This window comes from Cataglyphis hispanica, chromosome 6, assembly GCF_021464435.1.
Source record: "Cataglyphis hispanica isolate Lineage 1 chromosome 6, ULB_Chis1_1.0, whole genome shotgun sequence".
NCBI lineage: Eukaryota > Metazoa > Arthropoda > Insecta > Hymenoptera > Formicidae > Cataglyphis > Cataglyphis hispanica.
In genome coordinates this window covers 5,274,663-5,299,211 of record NC_065959.1, presented here as the reverse complement: position 1 = coordinate 5,299,211, position 24,549 = coordinate 5,274,663, and the positions used below count along the sequence as shown (strand labels likewise).

Here is a 24,549-nt window from a genome sequence, read left to right as displayed (position 1 = left end):
GATCTGATTATTTCCGCATAAGCAGTTTCAACGATTACGTGATAGGTAGCTGCAGTAGTCTGCTGCATACGGCCAGCTTTAATGGAGGAGATCGTGATAGAAGAGACCGAGAATAGGATGACACCGTTACACGCTAACACGATTACCGGATACCGAACGTTCCCGAGGCGCGACTCGCCTACAACACCCTTTGCGAGCCCGTGTCCGAGAGAGGCACAGGATGACATAGGGTTATTGCCGCACTGGCTACTATCTGCTCTCGGGCATCAGCCCGTAATTGTTACAAATCGTCGGACGTCCTCGCAAACATTGATCCGCGCTCTAGCTTCAAGAGTCGTTACCGAAAAAGACAGACCGCGGCCGTTAGGTAAATTCAATTTTTAAAAACTGTGCTAAATTAGAGCTTGTGAAAATGACTCCATCCTATTTAATCAAGTTTATTAATTTAAATATCGCTGTTATTCAAAGCTATAGACATAATATATATATATATATATATATATATATATATATATACCGCTTACTAGATACGATGTAGGTATAGCCAAACTATAAAATGTATATAAAAAATCAAAAATATTATATAATAATTTCTCAGTACATTAAATTTTAATTTATAAACAATATATCTAATGATCGTTAGAAATTAAAATTTAGATTATATTAAAGATCACAGTAATGTGTAGAGAGGTGCAATGCACGATTCGCTACATGATGCATGATGAGTGAAAACAAAAGTAACAAACTCACTTAAGCTTAAGTCAACTCGCTAATGCAATTTTCAATTCATATTCAAAGCTACCTCAGGCTCATAATTAGACCGAAGCGTTAAAGTTACTAATTGAATTTCATTCGCAGCGCGAGGAATTGATTCAAATATCTCTTTCTCCTTCTCTGTACAATAAACTCGACAACTCAGTTATCATTTTTTCTCACGTAATTACGAACACGAGTATGCGAAATGAGTATAGAACACATCTCAGATAATTATATCTTAAATGTACACGTAAACTTCTGTATGCATCGCGGAATCCGGTTGTTGGGTCGCATAATTGCACTGCTACGAATGATTATATCAAATTTATTAAAATGATCGCAAAGGTAGAAACGAAGAGCTCTCGAGCTATTACCACACAGTGGAGTAATGAAGAGATGTCGTCATCGTCATTATTACTTAGTAACGGGAATTTAACGCGCGTGTAAAGGATAATCGCGCGCGCAGAGGAGAGATAAGATCGGAGATAATAAGATCGGCGACATAAGAAAGCATCGGGATGAACGAATGAGACTAGACAGGACTGCAGTCCTAATTCCATTAGCAGAAGACACTTATAAAGATACGTTATAGTGTGATTATAATAAACATCATTAGTCAAGCAGGCATGGCGTGGAATAAGTGTTACTGTTATTATTATCCGTAATAGGATGACTCGCAGCGACATTACCTAAAGCGTTCCGAATGCGTGAATTTTATCACTAACATTATTTACTGAAGTCGCGGCGCGACCCGTCTTCACTAGAAAATATTCGCAACGTAGTTGGCAACGTACATAGTTTGCGCCTCTCCGGTTCATCGAGTTTCCCGATGGACGACGATAGAATTACATTACTTGAAAATTCTCACCCAATGTATCATATATATGTATGAATGGTACTTTGTGCTGTTCAATCACCCGACTTCGATCACGGGCTACCTCTTCTCGCGCTGAAACTTGTGAGACTGGAGTACCGGTTGCCGCCTCGCAGATCTTATCGAATGCCGCTACACTGCTTCTACTGTCGCGATTGTAAAACAGATGCTCCTGGTTGTGTACTGCTACTATCGATAGGTGTCGTGTTATTACTGACATGTAATTCTGTTAGGAGCTGCACGAGTCGTAACAACGAATGATATCTCTTTTTAACGCGGAAGAAATTTTAACGAGGCTACTTCGGGTAAGACTCGCTTTATCAATGGCGTGTCTTTCTTATAAAAATTTAAAATACATCATGCAAAATAACTTCAATTTGAATGTTTTATGTTTTTAAGATAAAGAGCATATAATGTATAAACTACTTCAAATTATCGCTCAAAAATATTTACATATTATACTCTCGTAAAAAAGTTGAATCTTTTTTGTTGAATAAAAACCGTTAAAATATTATAACTCACATTTCAAAAGGACATATCTCTATCTCTAGATTAAAAATCATTAAAAACGCGTACATATCTTGCATTCTTCTATACGCAATTAATTCTTCTGTATGCAATTATAAAGCCAATAAAAAATTTAACGTCCGTCGTTAATTTTTTTCCTCATAAAAATATTGAGCACTCGCAATCTTTGCGTTGTTGACGTTTACTAAGTATCTTAATTTACATAACAAATATTTTGTTCGTGCACGCATCCATATTATAATGTTGATGACACCGACTCAACTCTACTGTGACTCAATAAAAGGAAAAACACAAAAGGTGAGTCTCATTCGGAAACTTTCGAAACGCGTGTACGTTTAAATGGCACGCGTAAAAGATTTGAAAAGGTGAGAACGGAATGCGGGGACGTTGCTCATTAGCCATTGAGAGACTTCAATCAGATTATAGAAGCTGTCCTGGCGAGGATGCTGGCAGCCTGTTTGGTTGTGACTCGTCTGATTAGCCAATTTCGACACTCTTTGCGAGACGCAAGCTTTATCCTAAATATTTTATCGGATATGGCGCCTATCTGGATGATTTTATTATTTGGCGTCTTGAATATCAACATGCCACATGTCATCGCGCAGTGATGCTCAACGAATTTTATGCAAAGTATTTCATCTCTCACGTATATGAAGATTATATTTAAAAATGTAGAAAAAGACGATATCTCGTAACAATAAGATACTATATATATTTTATTTTTTCTTTTCTTTTAATAGATTTTATTGTTGAAAATATATGGAAAAGAAATACTTTGTAACATTTCTTTATCGAGCTGTTTTCGTTATCAATCTTTGCTCTTAAAACTTACATAATTTTAAAGATAGTATTTGGAAATAAATACGATAGGTCTGATGTAATTTGATGGATATCCTAAAGTCTTAAATCATAACGACACATCTATGATTGTCAGGCTCTATTTAACGACAGACACTTACTGATAATACAGAAAGGCAAGTTGCAAAGAGAGGTGAGTCCATAAATCTAACTCGATTATCGGCAGGTAGCTCGTATCTATGCGCTACGTTTATGACAAATTAATAGACTACCTGTCCTCGCCAGTAAGCTGCAATCGCGCGCGCGCCTACGGAACTTGGCCGGATTTAAGAGCATTTTAACGCATTAGCGTCCTGACATCCGGCGCGATCATAGGGATTATCTCGGCGCCTCGCTGCTCCACGGACCACCATAAAGCGGGTCTCGCTTCCTCGTTAGTTTACGGCCCTGTTATGCCGGTAACGCATCGTAATTCCCGATAATCCTCGCGCGTTGTCGTACCTACGCTCCCGTAAGCGCGACACCCCGATCGGTATTACACAGGTGCTTCGGCATGATCTCGATGACGATATTTCGAGGGAAAATAGTGCGTAGTATTTATCGCGATTTAAGACCATTCTAGAATAAACTTTGTCTCGTACATCACGGATTTCGTCACCAACAGAATTTTACGGCGCGATAATTTAGAGTTAACACAATGTTTGATTGAAATAAACTTTCTTGAAAAGCCGCGATCATTATTATATTAGTTCTTTCTTACTAAGATCATTTCCTAAGCCAATGCGTATCTCGTAAATATTTATGATTAAGTGATTTTATATCTCATAAGCTTTTATCTCGCTAGCGCATTAATTGGAATTTAAAATTTTAATTTTTTAATTTTCTAGCACATGCATATTTTTTCAAGCGTGTTGCTTTTACAAGATTACTGTAGCTTGTTGCGATATAAATTATATATCTCGATATATGTCTTAATTTTCAGTAGACAACGTAACTTATGATTAATAATTTATAAATTTTAATAGCCTCGTAAAATGAATATATGAAAAATTTGAATAATTAAAAAAATTATTCATTAATATAAAATTTAATATCTTTTTAGAAACTTCTTTCCAAGTAATTTATTCTCTAAATTTGTTCAAATACATTATATAATTTCAGCGAGTAAAATACTGATATGAAAAGAAAATATGTAAAAATTTATTATCATCGTATCATTAATTTGTTGCCGTTCAAACGTAAGATTGAATGTAGCTCGTGAATATAGCTCGTTACAAGCTGTTACAATGAACCGCGATCCCGTTGGTTCGGTTTCGGGTGTATCGATTCATCAAGTACACATCTTTAGTCAGTCTCTGCCGTTCGTATATCAAATTAGTGAGACTACGTAGGATGCGAGAAGCGTACGCGTGTAAGCGAAACGATGATAAAGGGAACAAGAGGGTCGAAGACGAGGAGAAAGCATCCGTGCGAGATATGGCTAGACAGAACACGGAGAAAGGGGGACGCGGAGGAGGGTGAGGTTCTCGAGTGAAGAAGCGAGAATCGATCAATCGAGGCCGAGTGACAGGTAACCGGTGGTATCGCGGGCATCGACATGACGACAAGTGCCTCGCACACCGCGTTCTCAGTTTTACCTATGTGCCTCGAAGGATCTTTGTCCCGATGACGTAGCTTTAGTCACAAGATGCAAGATGCACGCATTATAATCTTATGAACGATGACAACTTTATATCGCATGGCTCTCCATCGTGTCGACACCGAATCCAAGCGAAATAAGATTTTAATCCTTTTATTTTATGGCATATCATTTTTTTTTTTATTTATATAATAAATTACTACACTTAAAAAAAAAGTTTTAGTTTAAAAATATATTCTACGGTTAAGTTAAATTTCATTATATGGAGCGATCGACGCAATCGAGCTCAAAATTATAATTATAATTATGTTAGATGTCGTAATATACTTATGCTTTAAAAAAAAGTTATCTATCTGTTCGTCAAAACAATATCTTATATACATAGCGTATATTAGAAACAATATGTGCATTCGTTAAAGTCAAATCGCGTAAGAAAAATATTGTACGTGAAATCTTCAGAAACTGTTTCGATGCATGGAGAAAAAAATTCTTTGTTTGTTGAAACGCCGAAAAAAATATAAAGATAATACATATTAAGCGCGGTAAATTGAGACGGCAGTTATTCGTTTCGAAGCACGATGCCGCAAAAGGACCTGTTGTTCCTGTGTGCAAAGAGGCAGTTACGAGACAAACCGCGAGCAGATGGATTAATGTAAAGGCGCACGACCCTAACAAGCGAATTATCTCCGAGATATATTGTGCCGCTTCACGGGTGGTTAACTCGGCGCGAACGGTTCCCAAGAGAGAACGAGAGGCAATCTGTACAGTGCTGCCGCTGAAGACACAGAGAGTGGGAGTAGAGCGAGGAAATAGCGAAAGGCGAGAAATGAGTAAGAGAGGAAAGAGAAACGAGAGGAAGTCGCGGAGAATGAATGAATGAAAAAGGAAAAAGGGAGAGAAACGGAGAGAAAGATCAGCCAGCTCCCAAGTTGAGATGACTGCGGCTTGTCTCCTTCCGTCTCACTCCCATGGTAATGCCTTGTAAGCTCTACTAATCTGCTTACCGGTCGTCTCTCCTGATTTACCGAGATGTTTTCATTGTCTTTGCTGACTTTAGCAGCGGACCATAAAGATCCTCGGGCTAACTTCTCTTTCCGCGCGATTTATCTGTATCTGGGCGTCAATGTGTTTCTTATAAGAAAGCAATCTGATTCTCCAACACGCATCGACGAGACGCTTCGCTTTCGAAATGCCACTTTCTTCTTAAAAGCTTTCTTTAACCAACAACTTTATACCCGATTGCAATCGTATTACAAGCTCCGTTAAGAATCGACAAATCGTCCTCGCGCTTTACGTTTTCGGAATGTTCAGTTCAATGGAATATCAATAAAAAATTTTACATATTAAAAATTATATTAGAATTTACATATTAAATTTTAAATATTAGATAAATTATATTCAACACGAATAATAAAAATAATAATAAAAATATCGATTTATTGGATCGTGATTTTCGATATTTAATTACGAATCAAAGTTCTAATTGTGAGCAAGAATCACACCAGCGAGAATCAAGGGCGAGTTTAGTGAACTCCTCTCGACAGCAAGATTTTCGAAGGCTGAAAGACACCGCAGGGAGTTTGAAATCCGGCTACGACGAACGCCGACTTTTTCTTGGAAGAATAATATTTTCTTACGACAAGGAGAGAAAGGAGGAAAACACTTCTCTCCTTCTCTTGAGCCACCGCGCCGATCAATGGTGGAAGAAGTGAATCCGCCCGCGAGTCTCCGCGATGAATTTTTCCGCGGCACGCACCGACGAGCACGGGATTTAATGGCGGGTACGTTGCACCCGGACATAAATTTCGCGATCAAAGTGCATCGCGTCGTATCGAGGCGAACTTTAAGGATTTTATGTGATTAAGTTCTCCGCCGTTACTCTCCCCGGCTTTTATCCTCTTCGCCCTCCCTCTCTCTATTTTCGTTCCTTGAAAACGCACGATTCTTCCACTGCAATCCCTTTCCCTTTTTGCCTCAACCCGCATTTCCTTCGCATGACTTTTTCCACAATTCGTATACGCTTGCATCGATTGCACTCCCTCTACTATCTTTTAGGCGCGCGCCGCTTCCTAAGTCAGTCGGATGCGACGCAATGGATATGAGGGCTTTATCGAGTTCGATTCGAGTACAGACGACAAATCGTCCAAGTTTCAAGTATTTTCAAAAAGAATCTATCCTGCAAAAATATCTCCGTCGCGCGTCCTCGGTAATAGTGCTACGCGCACCACCAACAGAGAGCTGACCGTAAAATTCATGTATGCATTTACAAAGTCAGATCCGTAGCAAACGAAATTCGAAAAGAAGACGAGGAACGAGGGATGAGAGATGAGAACGTAGTGGCATGCGGAGTCGCATGGGTGAGAGAGTGAGAGTGAGACGGTAAGAGGAAAGAAGGGAAAAGAAAGAGAGATAAAACGTGATCTCTCGCAGCCAAGTTGCTGCCAGTTGTTTTCTCGAGGGACAAATTTATCACCGCGTCTCTTGCACGGCAAGTTTGAGAGATCAAAATCAAAAGTCTCGATGCGATATTTCGTATCGATATTTCCGTCACTTTAGCGGTCGTCGTCCGAAATCCCGTGGGATATATAATCGCTCAATTAGCGCGGATCGTCCGATTCCCGCTCTCGACTCGACCTACTTTGTGCAAGGATCTTGACCAAGTTTCTCGTATCCGGAGTATCGGAGGCTTCCAACCGCGAACCAAGCTCCCGCCGTGAAAGACGACGAGAGAGTACCGCGTAACGAGCGCCGTTGTTCCGAATCGAGAGATGTTTTTTTTACAACGCGGGATTTATTTTTAGTATGCTCATTTAATAGTATCTTATATATTTTCACCGACCAACAATTGCAAAGCGAACGTGAGAGAATGCGGAGAAACTAGCTCTAAAATAAAAATAGTTTGGAAAATATAAAAAAAACTTTCGTATTTCAGAATAAGCTTCATTTTTTGCAGCTTGGCACGTACTTTTTTATTTAATAAGCAGAGGTTTCCTCACACATAATGTTTTAAATTTGGTTTCATAAAGATTTTAATTAAATCCAAATATACGCGATGCGATAAAATACGCATGTAAATTTGGAGAACTTTCTGATTATCTAAGAATATCGAAGACGGATGAAAAAAAATCTAGGTTGACATACAGGATAATGTATAGCGCTCGTCTTGTCGCGCCTTGCCTTTCGTTCATTAAGAATTACGGTTGTTTTAATTTCAAACGTGTGATATATTTATGTCAGCTTCAAATTCCACGTGATAAACCGTTCACATACCGTGACAATTCGAGAGACATAAATTTGAATATTATATAAATTCTTGAGCTGTTTTTTCGTAGAATAAATATGAAATAGATATTAAGTAGCACTATTTACGAACCATCCAGCTATTTATTTAGTGCAATAAAAATTATAAGCAATGTTTAAACATACAATATAATAATGTATACGTGTTAAATAAATCAATGTCGTAACTCTTATATACACTTATATATGAAATTCTCTGTCATTTAACAAGCCATTAAAATTTAACAAGTCAAATTTAATAACTCAAAATTTAGTAAGCCTTCTGTCATTTAATTAAAACGCACTTTGCTAAAAACTAATAAAAATCACGGATCGAATGGACGAAACTCTAGACGTATTCAAACTAGTATACTTTAGAAGAATTTCCGTGAAGAATGAGTCAATGAAATACTGCTCCGAAATTCCCAGGTTATAGACTCTGAGGTGCGGGGTAAAAGAGACAGACCTGTAATTTTTTCACCTCCGCATGACGAAAGGACTACGACGCGTATTGTAATTTTCACACGGCTACGAGTCATTCAGAGGCTTCGGAGCGTCCGGCGTCGCGGTCGAAAATTGTGCTAATCCCTTTAAAAACGACCCCCGCCCGCGTCTCGAGAAGTGTGATCGGCCGGCGAGGCGTAAGTAACACAACAGGTAGGTAGGTAGGTAGAACGGCGGAGGCCACCGGCAACGCGCACGGGTAGAAGCGAGAAAGAGGGAACGAATGGAAGAACAAAAGCAGCAGCGGAGTCACAGGCTCCACAGGTGCTCTTGTGAGCGGGTTTCCGTCCGTTTGGATAACCGCAGACCAGTCGCCAAGGCGTTAGAGCAAACACCGACCAAGGCGAACTTTCTAACGCTATATTGCCGCCGAAGGTGAATCCCTCTCTATATTCTGGTCCCTTTAAGACTACAATCTTCGAGCCGCTCTCTACCTGCCAAGTCGCGTAAAACTGCCTGTAATCTGGAAACGCCACCCTTCCGAAAAGTTTCCTTTCACCTACAACGTGGTTCGTTGAAAAATGTCCAGGTTAGAAGAATAAGATAGCTATTGCTTTTAGAAAATACATCTCAATAAAAGTTTCTTTATTTCTATTATATACTCTGAATAAAGTTGCATTCTCAAAATACTGCCATTATTAGCCGAAAAGTTAGTATCTCGAAGAGGCAGTCGTATACGCGCGCGTCCTTCAAGTTTTATCACACACCGGCATTTATATCTGTGGAAGAAGATATTTTACGCTGGTATTAAAAGGATGCGCCTTGAGGCGCTTTCGTAAATCCGCCGATTTTCGCCCCGTCGACTCCGAGCACGGCTTTAAGCATCTTTTTCACTTCGCGACGTGTTTACAGCTCGACGGCCATTAGCAAGGATTGCCTGGTGGCAAGTTCATACAACATTACTTTTATGTAACGCGTTATCTTCCCATCATACATGAACGTAAATATTATATCGATTAAGAAAAACAAATTAACTAATAAATAATTTTTGACACACAACAGATAACGAGCAATCACTTTTTCTTATTCGTATTAAATTAATTTTATGACTTTATAAAGACTTTCATAAAATTTTAAACTCGAAGCTAAAATTAAAATGGGAATTAAAATAAAAAGTAAGTATACGATATGATGTATATTTCACAGAAATTGATAACATTTAGCTTTTTTATCTAATTTCTCTAAAAAATATTGATTATGATTTTTTTCTTCTTTCAAGTAATATTACACGATGTCGATGGAATGGTCATACGCGTACATTATAAAAAAATTAAATTCATATAGATCTTTTCCTTTAGGTTTAATAAAACATTTTTGTAATTTATGTAATTGTTCATATTGTTTAAGAGTCTATAAAATGGCACGTGCCTTCTTCACGTTCATTCTTTTTACTCGCTTTTACGTGCTCTATATTACATATGATGCTGGTCCACATCAGAGAAAGGTGATTATTATCGAACTTCTAACGCGTAACTTCACAGTGAGACAAGTATCCAGATAAGAAAAGAGGATGAGGATCGCGACGAGGATCGAGGTTTTACGAGCTCCGATGAACACGGATCAACAATCGGAAGATGATAGCCGTCTGAAAGAGCGGCAATAAACCGACTTTATTGGGGAGAGAGAGAGAGTACGGAGTAGAATGTCTACTCGAGGAAGTGCGAATGCGTCTCTCGTATAACAGCACCTGCGGCTCTCCTCCACCTCGGGGGGGGTATACCTCGAATCGACGGAGCCGAATAATGCTGGACCACGCGTCGCCGGAATCTGATTTACAACACGCTACCACGACGCCAACGTAAACAGGTACCGGCGCGCGAGCGAGCTTGTCGATATATAAATCGTGAGACGTCGTAAGTTTTCGAACGAAAATGGTAATGGGCAGTTGTGCAATTCGGCGACGGCCTGTTCAACGCGCTCTACGAATTATACGTGCGCGAGTACAATAACGTTTGTCAATTTCGGTGCGAATTTTTCGCAAAGTTTCTCGCGCGCGACGTAACAGTAGAACACACCACATTCGGCAGCGATGATATATAGGAGAATTTTCTAACTGGAGTAAACTCGCGCGATATATAGTATTTATCGATCGCCGCTATCAATAAGCTACAATATCTGGGATGACAACTTTATGTGTAAAATACAAAAAACGATTTTTGTGATTTGCGATTCATACCGACTGCACATTGTTATTTATTACGATTTATAGCAAACAATCTTTTAAATATTAATAATAATTTATCAATTAATAGTCAAATTTATTGATAGAAAATTATGAAATATTTATAAAATTTTATAATATCGTCGAGAAAGGTAAGTGAGAGCGTTGTTGTCAATGTTTGTTATATACATATGTATTCAATTAATATTTTGGCACATGCATCTTAAATAAAAATTATATCAGATGAATAATTTATATTTTTGCAATTTATTTTTTTACACTCATATCGCAAGTTAATCTTAAAAGTGTTCAAAATCTTTTAGCTACAAAAATATTACCTACAAAAATATTAGTTGCATCGAAATCGATTGCAAGAATTCACAGAGACGTGCTACCATATTTGCATCGTGGATTGTAATTCTGACCGGCAAGATTAAATTTAAATTCGGTGAATTCACCATCATGAGTGACGCGCTGCGACGTCAGGCATTGCGTTCGCACGCAAGGAGTGAACGTCACATTATTTTACATTCCCCGTCGATTTTTACGACGACACACCGCGTGTTGTAAAAATCAATAAGGGGGATTCGCATGCGGCGGATAGGAGCTATAGATTCTCTCGCAACAGCAGTCTGTATCCGGGGACCGAGCAACTTTCCGTTTTCTCTATATTACTATTTCGTTATATTATTGCCGATAAAATACCCGTGGAAAACAAGGTACCAATTTTTTACGTTCCGGAACGGCGTGTGTTTATTTACGCCGAAGTAAATTCCATGCGACGCCATTTGCGATGCCGTTTGTTCTCGAGATCTTTAATTGAGGTCCGAATGCGCAAGCCAGCGAAAGCATTTCGCACTATTAATAGTCGCAGATACGCGGATCGTAAGGAAAAGCGTAAATTCATCCGCAATCGTTCCGCGAGTTGCGTCGGCCGGCCGTTATGCAAATTATTCTCAGCACGAGCGTAAACCTCGCTAAACTAGGGTCAAATTCACCGCCTTAAGGAGCCACGCATATACGCACTCACTCTGGTACTCTGTGAATAAATAACGTACGGCCACGACGTCCCGTAAACGTCAATCTCCGTAAAAAAATGCACCTTGTCAGCCGGAGTGCCGCAACAACGGCCAACATTTCGGCAAGCGGCCTTTATACGCGGCCGTATCGGGTATTTACGGCGATAGGTGGAGTAAGTAAGGAGACCCGCAAGGTTCTACCATCATGGCGACAATAGCCGCGACAATACAACCTGTCTTTCTGTCTTGGTACGTACGAGAATATGGCGTATATCCGTACGCATGAGGGCCATGCCGTTCGCGACGCAGATAAGCGGTGAATCGTATGCGGAGGCACGGACTCAGTGACACTTGAAACTTCAGGGTGACTGAGTCAAGGCTCCTGGCACTTCAGCGCCAGGAGCCTTTCGAAACCCCTCGCACTGTAAGAGTCTCACCGCCACTAACAAAAAGACGACTCATAATTCATAATGTGAATTTGGAAACCCGAGTTGACGACAGAAATAAAATATCAATCTTTAAATTGTTTGATCACGAAAGATCATCTCCATTTTCAACATTTTTCCATAGTTTTTTAATTTTCAGAGCTACAATAATTTTTTTTACAAAAGCTGAATAAAATTTTAGAGTGAAATTTGTAATAAAATCATATCACACATGCTTTTCTAATTCAATCAGCAAAGCTCCACGATTCGCTTTTGTCCATTGCTTAGTCACGACAAAATGTTAATGCGACAAGAAAGAATGGATGAAGAAGTACGAGCAGGTAAGCGTCGAATCGCGATTGGAACGACGCCAATTCCTCCCGTGGGATACGTGAATTTAAAATTCAACGCGATGAAAGGTTCACCTCCCTCGCGCGCTTTCGGCCGTATCTAACTCGCTAAACTAGTTCGACCCTGTAATATACGCGAGGGCCAAGGTATATATCCCAGTTCGCTAACCCAGAGACTGGCCTGTAAGCACTGGCACCATTTCAAGTTTGGCAGGTTCGGTATCCGTTTAATTTAACTTTAGCTTTCAATCGGAGTAAAAGTAATATTTTTTATCAAATTTCATTAACACCGGAATAAGACGATCAGCGAATTTTTAATTCATGAAAAAAAAAGAAAAATCTTTTATTTTTTTCTCCATCCTTGTTTTTATCTTTTTGTTATACTAATAATTCTAAGAAATAATTGTTGCATTTAAAATTTATTTGTTAGTCAATAATCCATACAATTATAACAATTTTTAATCTTTGTTTCTTCGAAATTGTCTTACATTCATTTGATTTATACAAACAATTAAAGATCAATTGTTTAAACATTTATGTCAAAATATACGCAATTCTTTAATAAAATGCAATTTTATATAATAATTCCGAAAACAAGATTAAAGTCTTGTTACGATATACCAAAATTTCTAATTATCTTTATAATAAACAGTTTGTAATTTCGTTAAAATAATTGCAATTAACTTTTCTTTACGATGTAAGTGAATCAGCATTGAAAAAAATCTTCAAAAAACGAAACGTTGATTTATAACTTAGTTTCTAGAGAAATCGCGATAAACCCGATCGATCCGGAGCCATTTTCTCCGGAAGATACACGACCGGAAGAAATCGCAGACAGCCCGTGGGGTACGGATGTTTGTTTCCACTACTACCGAACGCGAGAATCGCCCGCGGGTCGACAAACGGAAGCAGATTGATGCGCAATGGGGCGATGACGCGTTAATCGCGAATTCCTTTGGAAATCGTCCCCTCGAATGTCGAGTTCAGTCACGGACCTTTGTACTATCGGGGGGACACTATGTGAAGGGGCAAGCGAGGACGTAGTTGACGCGGAAATATCGCGGAGGGTTTCGCTTTTGACAAGGCCTCGCGTAAGGATCATCACTGCGAGTACGAATGCGGATCGCGAGGGTTCCGGATTCTTCCGGTGATCCTGGACAAAATTCATCCCGGACGGTACACGGGAATAATGCACACGCGAACTATACATTATACAGCCTGACATTTGGTATACATAAGTTTTTAAAAGCCTTGCATATTTCATGTAAATTAAGTATAAAAATATAATTTAATTAATACATTATAAGTTAAGTTGGAATCACAAATTCCTTTATTAACAATAACTCATTGTATGCCTCTGTATCTTCCATCTAATTCTTTTTTTAATAAAAATATATAAAATTAATACAAAAAGAATCACACGAGTTGTTCGAGCGCATGATAATAAAATTTATAATCTGCAATCATTAAAAATATATACTATACTACACTATATTACGTAATACTTTAAAAAATATCAATTTTAAATAATATGTAATAAATTGTGCAATATGTAATAAATTTGACGTGTGGTTTATATTACATATGCATGCGATATAGATGTGCGAATAATATATTATAAATTTAAGAATATATTAAAAATTATGTAATATTATTTCCATTTTTATTTTTCCAAATTTGAGTTTATATCAAAAAGTTGAAGCAAATTATGCAGAAGCAAAGACAGATAATATTACGAAAAATATGCTTGGAAAACATATTATATAATTAGTTTTGTAAAATGGAATGTCAGCAAGATTTAAAATTTCCTTTATTCCAAAGTCATCATATCAGTAATATCACATTATATCACATACGTAGCGATTGAAAAATAAAAAATACCAGAGGAATTAAATATACAACTATATCATTAATAATATGGTCCCTTTGATATATCCACATCGCTTCGTGCGATCTACCTCGAAGCTCGCATTTATTTTTTGTATTTTCGGCGCTCGAACAGTTCATGCTCAATTGCATTAATGCATCTCTCTATGCAGCTTGAGCTAAATAGGAGGTCAAGCAATATTTCGGCGTCGTAAATGCTGTGCATTTCGCGCGATTCGTTAACAATTCGAGCAGCTAGTTGTGCGGAAAATAAAGAGATTGCCAAAATATGTGGAAGGAAGATACGCGAAACATCCGAGAATAAACTTGTTCGCAAAGAACGAAACGAATCTATCCCTTTAATCCAGCCTTGGACCAAGTGATCGTGTCCGTTTAACCATGAGTAAATTTTCGCCCTCTTCGCGTCCCCTCTGCAGTCGCCGACTCTCGAAATGGAACACGAAAAGGAGATGGTTGCGTCGATTAGAATGGATTTCATTGTCGCGATTTCAAGAACGTAGCGAAACGAAACCAAAGACGATAAATCTGCGCGCGCGATATCGCTTCTGCGATTTCCTCCTCGCGAATTGCGAAAATTCGAAGCGATTGCGGGGGCGGGCGAGACGCGTCGATTTATCGACATATCCGCTCGCTTTAACGCACTTATTCGGAAATTCTAAAGGTCAGCTGAAATGAGTCTGTGCATTCGTATAGACGCCACCATAAATTCAGAATATTATCACGCACGGAGAAAAACGAGCGAATTTCCGGCTTTATTTTTCCTCGGCCATGAGAAATTTCTTTGAGAATATCATCTCTACGTAATTTTTTGGCCAAGCTATCGAATTAGAACGCAAACGAAATTTTGAGCGACGAGCTTCCAATTATGTAAGTTTACCCATAACTGAAATCGAATTAAAACGCAAATGATTCGTGGATTCTTCGCACGATCCAAAACTCCCTCGCGATTCTTTCGCGATCTTCCTTCGTAGAAAAAAAAAAAAAAGAAAAAAGCGCGTTACGAAGAGGGGATGGCAGCAAGGCAGATAGCGCGGCTCGTACACTGACCTTATAACGAACATGTGTGTCCCGTGGTCCCTGGATGGACAGTCATTGGGTCTCACACGGGGTGGCTCGCAGTACTCAGACGACGAAGCTTCGAATATGTATCCACGCACGTACGCAACGTTTTTGCACGATCCTGACGCGGTTATCTCGCGACGGTCACGCGTGCGGAGTACACGCGTGCGTGCGCCGTGCCGTCGTACGATCCTCGTGGCGTCCGGTCTGGCGATCTTCCACCAAAAACCTGAATCGATCTCACGATTCCGCGATACTTTACGATTTCGCGATATCTCACAATTTCGTGATCTCTTCGTGTTTCACGCCGATATAACTTTTCCCTTTGTCTCTTCTTCCTTCTTAGTCTTTATCTTCGTTTGGGATACAGTTTGTGCGCAATCGTTTCCTTTCGCGCCGCGTATTACCGATAAAATAAACTGTCTCGTGAAGAAACTATCGGAAAGTATCGGAGGACGACGTTGGAAGACAACGAAGATGACGATGACGACAATGATGACGAAAACGAAGATGATGACGACGACGACGACAGTGTCTCGTGGCGGTGGTCGATAGCGCGGCGCTCTACTGACGTCGCGACGCCTCGTCGTGTCGTGGCCCGCGGCTCCTGCCCGCCCGATCCCCGTAGCGCCCCACGACGCCCTCACTCACTCCGGAACAACCCGGAAACTGACGAACCACCGCCTCCGCCCCCGCAAACTACCCTTATTTCGGTCCCCCACTTGCAACACTGCCACCACTACTGCCGTCAGCGTCGCCGCCGTCGTCGTCGTCGTCGTCGTCGTCGTCGTCGTCATCGTCGTCGTCATCGTCGTCGTCGTTGTCCTCGTCGTCGTCGTCGTCGTTGTCCTCGTCGTCGTCGTCGTCGACGTCGCCGCCATCCGAAGGACGATTCCGACTTTTCCACGCGGACAAGGCATCTACCGACAATTTCTCCTTTTCTCTTTTCTCATCTATCCTTCTTCCTTTTCTCGATATTTCGGAATGACTACGATTCGATCGCGTTCGACACCGAAGAGTGAGATGAAATTCCGACAACGTCTACAACACATTCTAGAATCGCGACTTTGTTACGGTCTTGCATCATGCGCGATAACGAGTTTGAAGAAAAAGACGTTTCAACTCGTTTTATCCTTAATGCCTTCGTTGCGCCATTTGATCCGTAAAAATGTAACAAAAACAGAAAGCAGTTTTCATTTAAACGATTATCGCTAGTTTCATTCTTATACAATTGGTATCCCATGAGTATTCACTGAATGTTAAATTGATGTTTACGATTGAGTTAAAAAAACATAAGAATATGAAACGTGTGCTTACAGAAACAAGACTGTATATGATACTGAACATTTTTTCCAATGCATTTCATTATAATAAAAATATTAATAATAATATTAATTGTCGTTTAATGTCACATACAAAATATTAATAGATCCTATCATGCAACTTTGACATATCGATGTAAGATATGTGAATCTATAAGTTATATTGCTATAAAATGATATTTTATGAAAATGATCGGACCTGCTTTTCCATCCCTTCACTCGAGTAGTAATAATATTTCCGCGAAATAGAGCCATAAAGCCAAAGGGACGCGGCAAGAAGCCACCCTTTGTGTCACTTCGGAGAAGATTTTTTGTTGCGTGTGCATTACGTGCACGCAAATCGCGCAAGAGCGCGGAACGAAGAAGGAAAAACCATCGAAGAAGTATGATGGGAAGCAAGAGAGGGCAAAAATCCCGCGGGCAGTCGGCCGACCACGTGGGTGCCGTCACCGTTACCCCCCATGTGGCCACGTGCCAAATAACTCACTTGGCACGCGTAAACAATTACTCCGAAACTCATATTATCGCGTTACATTATCACATTACATATCTCACGCGTGCGACGCCGCGGGATGCGCCTTTCGGTGTCGTCTTGTAGTTTTACAACTTGCGATGATCCAACACTTCGGTAGCGAAAAACTTCTCGCGCGAGTTTGAAATAGAACCGTACGCGCGATAAAACTAATCTCGGAAAATGAAAAAAAAAAAAAAAGAGATAAACGTTGAGCGATCTTTATAAGGATATAATTTTGATATTTTATTTTCACCAATAAAATGCAATTTTAATATTTATTTCTCTCATATAAATATATGACGGTAGAAAAAATTATAGATTATTATTAACTTGATTATTCAATATAATATTCATGAAGGCATGTAAATATATCTCGCTTTGAATCATTATCCGCAAATTCGTAAATTATATAATCGTTCATTCTTCTCGGTTAACATCCTTTCTTTCTATGCCTGCGGCTCGCTAGGCGGGCGTGCTCCATATCCGTAGATCGATTTGGGCAATCGCCAAACTCGATTGTCGATATCGAGGGTCAAGATCCGCAAGACGGCGCAATGTACGTTTGAAGTAAACTCGATAGGTTTAAGGAATTGGCCAAAACGTATCTTTATCTTTCACGGACAAAAAGATATTGACATACTCTGCACGTGTATCTGTACATATGTACGGGTCACTGTGCCACAAAATTTACAGGAGTTAGTCCGAAAGACAACTACGTTATTACTTTACACTTATATACGTTAGAGTTATTTAGGATAATACCTGTACGTGAATATCGCGTTTGATTTATGTCTTTAATTCCACCGAGATATTTGTAGAAATAATGTGTAATGCCAGCAGCATAGCTTATTTGTTCATTGGCTTATTCCAATTTTTTGACAGAACAAATTTTAAATTTCTAACTTTCTAATATCAGAAACATTACGGCAACAAATAAAATCCATAATTTTACATATGAAATAAACATTTCATCATTTAAATCAACTAATGTCAATAAAAATATCATATTGGGCATTCTTAATATCATCTGTTATTCGGCTGCAGTTGCAGCTTGTATCTACCGATTGTATAATAAACAGTCACTGCCCATCACATAAATTATGCAAATTGATGATAAAGCGGATGATTTAATCGATAAACTGGATCGAGCGTCGGGGACCACACACGATACGCGTCTCGCGCCTCCGATCGAAATTGTACCTTACATCGTTGTTATTCCGCGAAGTGAATATTTGCAATCACCGCGAATGATTTATGAGTTGATTAATATGTTCAAACATTGATTAAAGCTTGAGGACTCTTAAGGCTCAAGATGAAGTCAAAATATCATGCATAATATGAACTTAAATTGCTTCGCGTTCGTCACTACGACAAAAAAATAGAAAAATTTACAACATAAGACGACATGTAACGTATTGTACGAAACACAACGGCATGTTATAAATGCATAAATGATTTTGTAACAAACGCAGTCGCTGCAATAGGCTTCTCAAATAAAATTTTACGGACATTTTATATTTAATTTACATAGACATTACAACTTTCTTTTGTTATCGAAATTTTATTTCCCCGTTTCGTCTGTATTTATTTTGTCAATAACGAATTATTTAGAGCTGTTTACCTTTACGTAAAAAGTTAATTAATTAATTAATAATAAACCGAAAAATATACTTTACATTAATATAAAAAAATATCAATAAATTAAATCTGATATTTCAAGCCGTATATCAAAAAATTCACAAAATCAATAAAAATCAATAAAAATAATATATTTTTGCGTATATGAATTTATACGTCTACATATATGTTGCAAATCAATAAAATTCGTCATAGCGTTATACTTATATCTCCCTGTGATCGCATTTCTTCTTTATTAAATGGCACTCGGTTGGTTTTGCATGAAGAATGCGCGATATATTCAAGAGCTCGCGAAACCCTCTTCGTCAATTTTTCTTATTTTTGGCCGAGGCACACTATTGTGATCAGCATTCTATTTCTGGCCGTCGAATTCTAATTTTGCGAGGGCGCCAGTTGGGAACAAAAAACTATGAAGAGAAAAGCGTAGGCGGACGGTTCATTCGTTTCATCGTGTCGTTCTATTTTGCTCTTCCTTGAAGATTTTAGGCTGTGCGTATGAATAACGACGTAAAAGAGGATCACGATGAAGTCTAGCATCCCCTGTTCTTCGAACTTTACGCAAGATCAATTTGTTGACACACACAGAGCTTTTAAGCATCCGTAAAATTTATACGGCGCCATTGCGTAGTTTATTTAGCAGAATTCTTGCAATTATTACGATACTATTTTTTTTTTTTTTTAGATCACACGTTTATTTCAACGTTCGCATTATTTTCCCTTGAAATTTAAATGTCTACTGATCCTCATATTTTAATTTGCAAAACCGCATATAAATTTTTTTTCCTTAAATATCTATACCTGATGTTGCGTACAGAAATGGAAAAATATCGTAAAAAATATCTTTTTAAAATTCTCATAAACTTTGTTCAATCTACGAAATTAACTCTTGTCAAAACGGATATTACGATACAGATAATAAGCGAGATCAAATGTGATCATCAGATATTATTTACTGACGTAAGTTTGTGTTCATAATGCCCAGTGTCCAATAATCACTGTGTGCTGTAACCTTCCTCGAGTGATCTCTGACCTTCAGCATTGCCGAAAGACCAACGAGATTCAACCAATTTCACGAATCGCCAGCGACAGACGGCGGATACTGATACTACTCCGCAGACGGTATTCCTATCGCGATACTCCCATCATCGGCTCGACAATGCAAAGGTTATCGGCAATGGCATACAGCCAGAAATAGCAGACAGTGTATTGTGTTTAGTAGTGTATAGGATATCCGGACGATTCGAGTTTTAGAGGTGGAAGATCAGTTGGTGGGTGGGAGCTTCGGAGAAGGGATAAATAATCATAATAATCAGGTACTCACTTGCATCATTTTGTGATTTTAATCTAGAAATTTTTGAGGCCTAAACAACCGTTTTTAACTATACAATCGAAAAGCCAGTCCCAGTTTACAGAGTTCTTGTTTAAACGTGATTTCTTTCATCGCCGATCGTTGTTGATTCTTAGCAAACAATAGTTGCAGAAATTTTACATTTTATACAATTATGATGATTGGCATTTCGATAAATTGTCATTATCAATTTTGATAGAAAACATTTATATTATTCGTAAAAATCGCGTATATTTACTTTAATACGGAGAATTATAAGAAAGCATATATATATATATATATATATGTGTGTGTGTGTGTGTGTGTGTGTGTGTGAGTGTGTGATAAATCGCCATGTGTAGAGGACTTACGTCAGAGAAACTCTTCCCAGACATTTCGACGCGGGTTTCATTTCGTAGTGTCCGAATATACCACGAGCCAATAATATAGGATTATAGATAATAATTTAGGATTATAGATAATTTAAGATTATAGATAGTATTACATTAAAATTAAATTTTACATAGTATTGCACAATGCAAATTAAATCAAAATACGCTAATATATAAAATAAAATTTCATATCAAAACAATTAATTTTGAAAAATTAAAAATTTCAAAAGAAAGTTTTCAAAACTACTTAGTAACTCACAAGTACTAATGTTTACAAAATTCTCATTATTGTAAGTAATTTTTTTATATATATTTTCAATATGATTTAAGAAAAAAATCTACTCTCTACTCTATTCCAAAATTGCGTATAGTGATGCAATTGCAGCCCCGTTTATATTAAGTAAGCAGCAAACATAGAGCTTTTGCTTTTACAAACAAAATCTTTCAGATGCTTACCTATATAATAATAGATATAGTAAGGTCGACATTCTGTATCCCCGGTCTATCACGTAGTTCGGCGTATTCCTTTCACAAAAATTGATGTAATCCTCTGAACACACAACAATATTCTCGCGCGAATAAACTCGTTGCAATGCACGACGCGACGCGTTTTCACTCCCGAGGACATACGCCGGGAAGAGCTCGAAAGCTCGCTAAGGAAGTCGCGAGTAACATTGTTCGTGACGGTGGTGGACCGCGGGTGAGGGGAGATCCCAAAGGAGTTTTAACGTTTTATCCTATCCGTGATAGGGGGAAGGATCTCCGTACACAAAAGGAGACAGACAGTGAGAGGGAGAGAGAGAGAGAGAGAGAGAAAAAGAGAAGACGCGGGAACGCGTCAGCGGCAACCCTTACGCTCTTACGCCCACACTTATGAATCAGTGGATGAATGAATCGACTTTGCCCCACTTTTCGGCACGTGGGTGTAACGTATCAGTCGGCTAGTCTGACATTTTCGCGCAACGGCGGTAGCGGCAGCCACCCTTGCCGGTAGCAGTGGCAGCGACAGCAGCAGCAGCAGCCCGACGGCGACGACGTGGGCGTTGCTGACTCTATATCTACCCACGTAAGTAGACGCTAGTCTAGGACGCGACCACGCAAAAATCCATTTTCACAATCGTTCCGTTTCGGCGGAAAAACAAAATCGTCGTATCGTTGCCACAACAGAGCCGCTATTAACCGCCACGTCACATCTTGCGTACACACATTTATTATCAGGCATTATTTGATGCCCAATCCGTCGATCGCGATCGATAATTGTTGACGAATCGTGTTACATCTGTATGATTTGCGTTCTCTCTCAAGGGCATAATAAAGCATTGCATCGCAAATAAAATTGCGATGAACTCGATGGGGCAGGCAAAAATAAATAGCGTTCTTAGTCGTAAGAGCGTAAATTCTATTTTCGCGTGACAATAAAATATTTGGTTACAAGAAATTTTTAATTTATGTAGTCGCGCACGCGAAATTTATGTTCTTTTGATGCTATTTCGAAAGACCTCGATCTATCCGCGTCATTATGCGCCAAGCTTTTCGCATTCTCGTTACGAACGCGCGATAGATTTCGTCAGCATCTCGACCTACGCGCACTATCGACATTCTCGATGGTCCGTAACGTGTGTCAAGTAGAAATTAGAAACCGCAGCTAATTTCCCGTTCTCTGTTTTGATGCTGTTGGAGGGGAAGCTATCGACTAAATCCGAGAAAAGTCGTCGTAGTGCATCGCGAGATGCGGTCCGATTAGCGTTGTAGTGGTGAGCGTAGCACTCAATGACGTCAACGGTGTCCCTGTATCCCAAGCTCCCATTAACTTCGACCGAGTGCCGAAAAATATAAAAGGAAATTTCATGAGCAAGATACCGTGCGATGTTAGTTCTCTCTTTCTCTCTCTCTCTCGTCTGCGATTAATCCGTCGTTTTTCGTTAATGCTTCCTTCATCGATACTGGCATTTTTGCGATGGCCTTTTAACCTTGGACCGCGGTAAATGTCACTGATCGATATCATTTTCGTCGACGCATTTTTATCGTCGTATATTCCGCGTATGAGATACAAGAGTAAATGTTAGCAAATGTTAGTAGGTGTGCGGATAGTTTTGACAATGTCAAACATAAAAATTAATAAAATGACATAAAATTGTAATCGTAATTGATGTAAAAATGGTCTTAAAAGTTACTTCACGTTAAGATAAAGTTTGTGTGATACTTGCTGTTGTGTAGTTTCATTTCACAAATCGATTATGTAATCAGATAATTATCAACACGAGGTATATTAGTAATTAATTAATTATATTAATAAATAATAAATATAAGTAATAAATAAGTAAGTGAAAGTGTCGCGCGCACATTTCTCGGCGGTTTAAACGACACTCTCTAGAAGAACTACTAATGTCGTCTTCGTAAAGAAATCAGCCACGTGCGACGAGGAATTACCGTTTCATTATACGGGTGGCAAAGAGAGGTATAGGAACAACGCGCGAGGGGAAAGGTAGAGAGTTGAGGCACAGGCCCCCACAATCGTAGTAAGCATAAAATAAACTCGGAGACGCATGGGGTTCTGCGTTTGCCTCACGCACGTACAACGTGAAAGGTATGTAGCTGCAAATAATAATAGTGATTGTACAGCACGTTCCAAGTGTCATTTCCTATTCAAGAATAAAATAGTTTTTAAGCTGTTCGTAACATTATGTCTCTTGTTAGATACATTTTTGCTTCGAGAATATTTTCATCATGGAACGTATGTTCAATCATAAAACTAATTGTGACAGAGCAGATCATATTTAAATTAATATCTTATTTCTCTGTTGTCATTTCTTCGTACATCATATTAAATTATTAATAAATCATAAAAACAGATCGGATTATTTTTGCAACGAAACAATACGCGATGTATAAAACCATATTTGGAAAATCCTATATAATGTCATGGTACGACAGCAACGCAACGGTGTTATTTTCAAGACGATTACGCGACGGCATTTCTAACCGTTGTATTCCAGATGGAATGTCAAGTGCGAGCTTTACAAATGAACGATCGAGGCATAGCGGAAAAGCAAACAATAGCCGGAAAATTCTTTAACTTTGCACTCGCCTCTAGACACAAACTCGCTATCTGGTCGAAACCGGCGTCAATGTCAAAGTTATTCATCGCGAATTACAGAGACGAAAGACTCTTTATGTGCAAATGAGCAATAAAAGGGGAATGCAATCCATCATCGCGATGCGCAACGATCGTCAAACCTCAGACGGTGGCGTCAACACGACGCGAAAGACGCGAGAAAATAAAAGCGCGTTGGCTTCGCCTTTATTCGCAAAGTTATCTGCGATCATGGGACACGTTGCGTGAAAATCTTTATTTAGCATTCTCCCCCGGCAAATAACGATACGAGAAGAAAGAGATCTAGTCGAGCACAGCATCTATTGTCGATTAAAGCTATACACAGAGCTATTTCGCTTTCTCAGGCGAACGAATAATAAAGCAGAAGCTGGCTCTATCGGTCGCGTTGCGGTCTCGCGGAATATTCAGGATATTTATGATCAAAATCGAATGCGGGAAAGCCGAGGGTGATATTACCGCGGTACGTAGGCGGCGTAACGCGACGCATAACTCTATTCGTTCGCCATCTATTCTACAACGTATATCTATATCGTTGTGAAACGTATCCGAAGAGAAAGAAGAGAGCTTCTACGTTCTTGGATATATTGTGCCATTCTCTTCGATAGTCGTACATAACTGCGACCCCTTCTCTTCAACGGGCTTGCTGTCTCATTCTCCGTCGCGAGCTCGTTCATTCAAAACATTAAATCAATGAGTGTTATTTTTGGCGAACCCGGCGTCCGCGGACATACACACATATAGCGATTCTTACGTCAAAATTTCATATACTCGAATTCCATCCATGTGCTATATTCCATATGACGTCTCAAATACATCAGTGTGATTATATTTCAATCCAAATGTATCTTTAACGCGTGTAACATTAAAGAATCGAAGTAATGGCATAAATAGTAATCGATGCATTGTATGTTCTTTACGAAGAAACACACAATTTATCGACAAAAACTTTAATAATTTATTTT

The 24,549-nt window shown here is 39.0% G+C and overlaps 1 protein-coding gene across 5 annotated transcripts in view; it reads right to left on the bottom strand.

The window, feature by feature from the left end:
- LOC126850352 (fibroblast growth factor 18) overlaps window positions 1-24,549 on the bottom strand; it is a 129,829-nt gene that overhangs the window by 93,331 nt on the left and 11,949 nt on the right. Inside the window, exon 1 of one of the 5 annotated variants that reach the window (XM_050593246.1) lies at window positions 15,268-15,744. The exons of the other annotated variants lie outside the window; for them this stretch is intronic. Coding sequence (XP_050449203.1) covers window positions 15,268-15,281 — 14 coding nt within the window. The 5' untranslated portion in view covers window positions 15,282-15,744. Of the gene's footprint in view, window positions 1-15,267; window positions 15,745-24,549 lie in introns of those variants that run through there. 5 annotated transcript variants of the gene reach the window in all.